General features: G+C 48.1%; 1 protein-coding gene across 1 annotated transcript; it reads right to left on the bottom strand.

The window, feature by feature from the left end:
* Window positions 1–732: 732 nt before the first annotated feature.
* Window positions 733–5,045, bottom strand: LOC107199503 (zinc finger CCCH domain-containing protein 11A-like; the record flags this gene model as incomplete). Its single annotated transcript, XM_015616824.1, has 6 exons — window positions 733–1,896; window positions 2,707–2,774; window positions 3,050–3,195; window positions 3,779–4,073; window positions 4,731–4,911; window positions 5,037–5,045. Coding segments are annotated over 6 exons (976 nt in total), but the record flags the coding sequence as incomplete, so codon positions are not given.
* Window positions 5,046–5,466: the final 421 nt, after the last annotated feature.

Raw genomic sequence — 5,466 nt, 5'->3', positions numbered from 1 at the left:
CGCTGTGAGGGGACGGAGAGCAGTGCACGGTGGAATGGCGGCGCTGTGAGGGGACGGAGAGCAGTGCACGGTGGAATGGCGGCGCTGTGAGGGGAGCGGGGCACGGTGGAATGGCGGCGCTGTGAGGGGAAGGAAGCGCGCGGTGCACTGTGGGATGGCGGAGCTGTGAGGGGAACAACTCGCGGTGCACTGTGGGATGGCGGCAGACTTTTCCTATATTTTTTAATCATTATATTTTGTTTGTTCCTTTATGCTGTTAGTAGAGGTTTGCTTTTTTTCCCCGCTATTATTTAAAGCATTATTTTCTTTGTTTTTAATAAAAATTCATGGGAAAAAAAAAAAATCAATTAAAATGTTCCCCTGGCTCTGAGCTACAGCAGAGCCTTCAGGGGCCCAGCTTTGAAATCAAGCGGCTTTTTGTGCTCTTACAGGCAACAGTTTTGCTGTTTATTTGTCCCAGATCACAAAAAATGTGAGAAGCCAAAATCACTGAAATATTCCCCATCCCTCCTGTCCCTGTTCCCTGGGATAAGATCCCAAATTCCCCCTGAGCCTCCTTTCCTCCAGGCTGAGCCTTCCCCAGCTCCCTCAGGATTCACCAAACCCTTTCCCTTCCTCTGGATGATCCCACAACCCCACCCACTGCTCCTGTGCTTCATTAATTTCTAATTAACGTAAGTCCCAACCTGTTTGATCCCATTCCTTAAATAAACCATGGAAAGCAGAGAGCTCTGCAGGGACACCAGAGTGAGCAGCCTACCTTTAATCCCTTAAATAGAATCATACAAATATAAAATGGAAGAATAAAATATTTACAGGGAGAAAAAAAAAAAAAACAACAAAAACCCCAAAAACCACGGGGATTCCACCCAATCCCATCTCCAAGAGGCTGGAAAAGAGGGAAGCAGCCAAAGGAGGAACATTCCAGGTGCTTTTCCTTCCTCCCAAAATGATCCCGGCCGTGTGTGGGAGGCTCATTCCAGTCCTTGGGCAGGGAGGGATCCTCAGAAGCGAGAGGCACTTGAAGAAATCCTCCTTTTCCCAAATTCCTGCAGGCAGCCAGGAGGAATTTTGGCTGCCCAGCCCAGGATCCCGGTGCCATCAGGAAAAAAATCCCCCCGGCTCATTCCGAGTCAGGCTCTCGTCCTGGCAGAGTTTGGTCCAAAATCCCGACCTGGCTGCTCCCTCTCGTGGTTTTTCCTGAATTTTCCCCAATTCCGAGTCCAGAGGCAGCGTCCATCCGGCAGTTCCAGAGTTGACATAGTAACTCCAGCATTTTTGGGATTGACTGTCCAGGAGGGAGCTGGGATGGCTCTGGAGATGGGATCCGTGTCCTCCCCCACCCCGAGGGAATTCCAAGTGCTTTGTCCTGTCCCGTGCGGGACAAACTCCCCGGAATTTCGGGATAACTGAGTGCAGACTCTGCCTATTCCTAACAATCCAACTGTGCTTCCAGCTGGGAAAAAGGATCCCCATCACAGATCCAACAATATTTACAGGATATGGGGGGGACGAGGGGTGGGGGGCGGAATTTCGCCTTTTTTTTTTTAGGAATTTTTTTTTTTGGTGTCACTTTTTTTTTTTAAAAAAAAAAATCCAAAAAATACAAACTCCCCCTCTCAGCTGTCAATCATCTCCGAGAGTTCCAGCAGGAGATCATCCTCATCCTTCCCTGGATCCAGGTCGATTTCTGCTTCCAGTTTTCCCCCGGAGATCTCCCAGATGAGCTTTTCGAAGTCGTCCTCCATGGACAGGGTGGGTTTGGCAGCGCCGGCCGAGCTCAGGCGCCGCAGCTTCACCGGCACCTCCAGCGAGGAAGAGGAGAAGGAGGAGGAAGATCCGGACACCTCCGACTGTGCCTGAGATTCCCCCTGGTTGCCAGCCTGCAGCTCGGGGCTGGGGAAAACAGGGAAAAATCAGTGTGGGAGGTCAGAAAATCTGTCAAAATCACTGAGGTGGAGATGGATGCTGGAGTTTTACACTGGGGTGGGGATTCTGGGGGTCTGGGGATGGGAAAAGAGGCTGGGATTGGTTTTGGGGGAGAACTGGATTGGTTTTGGGAGTCCAGGATGAGTGGGAGCCATTCAGGGTTTGGGGATTTAGCCAGGAGGAAACACAGCTGGAATGTGGGGGAAAGAGGAAAGATGGAACCCCAAAGTCACTGGAAAAAAATGCAGAAAGTCAATAAAAGCTTATAAAGCTACTGGGAAGAAATCCCAAAAAAAATCACTAAACAGAAACCCCAAAGGTCACTGGAAAGAAATCCCAAAAAAACACTGAAAATAAATCTCAAAGGCACTGAAAAAAAAACCCCAAAAAGTCACAGGGAAGAAATCCCACAAACTCACCAAAACCCCAAAAGTATCACTGGAAAAAACTCCTCCAAAGCCACAGGGAAAAAACCCCAAAATCACTGGGAAAAAAACCCCAAAAGTCACTGGGAAAAAACCCCCAAAATCACTGGGAAAAAACCCCATAAGTCACTGGGAAAAAACCCCAAAAAGCCCGTGGGAAGCTTTGTCCAAGTGCAGCGTTTGAAGGAAACCCAAACCAGCTCTGCTGCACATACAGGAATTCCAAAAATTCCATTCCAGCTTCCTCTGCTGGATTTTGATTCCCTCAAACCTGGAATTTCCCACTCGAGGTCATCCCCCATCCCATTCCTGGGATGAGGAAGGAGAAGGAGAAGCTGGGATTTGGGGTTACCTCTTCTGGGAAGTCTCACTCCGAGGTTTGGAGCCTGGGCTGTCCTCTGGAGAAGCAGGAACAACAACCTGGGAATGAGGAGCACGACAATTTTTAGGATTCTTCTTCACCTGAAGCAGAGAATTCCCAAAATAAAGAATTTTCTTTTTCTTGAAGGAATTTTTACCTCGGAACGGACAAAAACCTAAAATCCTAAAAAAAACCCCTAAAATCCCAGCAGGGAATCCTTGAGCTGCTTCCAAAGCAGCAATGTGCTGCTCCCGAGGTGAAAAGGGATGGGAGAGCTGGAGGAGGCTGAAGTTTTCCAGGTTTTTTTGGGAAGCAGGAGGGGTTTGGGGCTCACCTGGGCTGAGGGCTCCGGGGTGGCCGTGCTGGTGGCACCGAGTGGCCTCACGGCCACCACGGCCGGGCCCTCGGGGCTCTTCCTCTTGAGGGGCTGCTTGGCCGAGGCTGGGCCATCCAGAGGCTTCAGGCACACCTTGGATTTGGCTGGAATGCAGGGAAAAGGTGGAATGATGCAGCTTGAGGGAAAAAGGAAGCCCCAGGTTTTGTTGATAAGCCCCAAATTCCAGGCTGGGTTGGGGTAGGATCAGGCAGGGGCACCCTCCGTGCTCCAGGGATGCTCCCAGGGTGATCCAGCCTGGCCTTGGGCACCTCCAGGGATGGGGAAACCAGGGATTCTCTGGGAATTCCATCCCATTCCCTCAGCACCTTCATAGGGAGGAATTCCTGCCCCAAATCCCTCCCTTTTCCCATTTTAAATCCATTCCCTGTGTCCTGTCCCCCTGCTCTTTATCCCAAAACTCTCCTGCAGCTCCTTTTTCTCCTGGAAGGAGCTCTGAGCTCTCCCTGGATCCTTCTCCAGCTGAACATTCCCAACATTCCCACCTCCACATCTCCAATCCCTGCAAACATTCCCAACCCTCTTCATCCTGCAGCCACCAATTCCCACCAGGAATTCCCACCAGGAATTCCCACATTCCCTGGACACAACCCACGGGTATCTCCCACTGGAATTCTTCCATCAATCCCTGCTCCCAGAACATTCCCAAAGGGAACACCCAACACCTACTTCTGGTTTTCCTCTCGGGCAGCTGAGCTCCCTTTTTCCCCGGATCTTTCTCCGGGCTTCCCGCTGCATCCTCCTGGGATTTCCCCACTTTCCTCCTGCCCAGCTGATGAGCTGATCCCACAGCAGGCTCGGGGCTCCCACATCCCGGGCTTTTCTCCTTGTTTTTCTCCTGTTTTTCAGCTGGAATTGCCCCAGCTCCTTTCTGCAGTTTCTCCTCCTGGCGTTGTTTCAGCTGACGTTTCTCCCACATGATTTCCTCCAGGCTCTTCACCTGGATTCCGGAATTCCCTGAATTCTGAGAAGGAAAAAAATAAACAACCCCAAGAGGGTTATTAGGGTAAAAATCCATGGATGAAATTCCATGGATTCACTAAGGAATTTTGGGCAGCAATCCCTTCAAAATGGCTCCATGTGACAACATTAAAATCCACTTTTTTTTTTCTTCCAGTATTCCCCCCATGGAAATGCACTTTTAAAACAGCAATTCCCAAAAAAACCCAAGTTTTCATGGAGCAGAAGGCTCTGCCTGTAGCCTATCCAATCTTTTTAGGGAATATAAAACAATCCAAGTTCCTCCATGGAGCCTGATTTCCTCTAAAATTCCAACTTTTTTGGGTTGAAATATCCAGCTCAGGATTTTAAAAATGGGGAAAAAAAAATTAAAAAAATATTTCAGGGAAAAAATCACTGAAAAGAAAAATTTTTTGCCCACCTCTGGTTTTTATTGTCAGGTATAGTCTAAATAATTCATTAATTAGTAATGAATTAATTCAAAGGGAGGATTTGTTTATTGGGAATTTTCCCGACAGCATTTAGGGTTTCACCACAATCCCCCCATGAGGAAAAAACAGGGAGCAGGAAGCAAAAAATGCCAAAATTGTTGGGAAAATTTCTTATTTTATGCCCAAAATGCTCTGAAATTCAAGTTTTGATGAGGAATTTGTTCACTCACCTCAGCAGGCGCAGAGACCCCTTTGGGAGAAGGTTTGTTCAGCTCCACAATCATTTTTTCTTCTCTTCCAGGTGCTTTAATCCAGGAAAAAAAAATCCAAAAATTGGTTTTTTGGTTTATTGGGGGGGTTATTTCCCTATTTTTATGAACAGGAACGATTTCCTGCAGGATTTTCTCTCTTCTTCAGTCCCATTGTGGATTAAATAATCAAGGATGAAATTTTTTAATACCCTTGTGCTGATAAATCCTTCCCAAATAATATTCCAAAGGGGAATGGGACGGATTCCAGCACAGGGAAGACCCCACCTCACAAATCTAGGGGCAGAAAAAAGATGGAATTTACACCAGAAAGCTCTTTAAAGAATGAATTTTCCAGTGGGAAACACAGGAAGCTATCATGGAATTCATGGAAAATCCAAGATCCTTTTAACTCTGAAGTCTGGAAGCTCAAGGAATGAGTCTTCCACTGGGAATTCATGGAGAATCCCGTGATCCTTTTAAAACTCTGAAACCTTTTCAAACGCACCCAGGAGGACAAATCCAAGTGGTTCCTGAGAGGACAGGATTCATTCCCAGGGGAGAAGCAGAATTCCAAGGGGGGTGGAAGCAGAATTCCAAGGGGAGGGGAAGCAGAATTCCAAGGGGAGGGGAAGCAGAATTCCCAGGGTGAGGGAAGCAGAATTCCCAGCGTGAGGGAAGCAGAATTCCAAGGGGGAAGGAAGCAGAATTCCAAGGG

The sequence above is a fragment of the Parus major genome, unplaced genomic scaffold, assembly GCF_001522545.3.
Source record: "Parus major isolate Abel unplaced genomic scaffold, Parus_major1.1 Scaffold836, whole genome shotgun sequence".
NCBI lineage: Eukaryota > Metazoa > Chordata > Aves > Passeriformes > Paridae > Parus > Parus major.
Note: the sequence above shows the minus strand (reverse complement) of the source record. Positions and strands in the feature narration are given on the sequence as shown.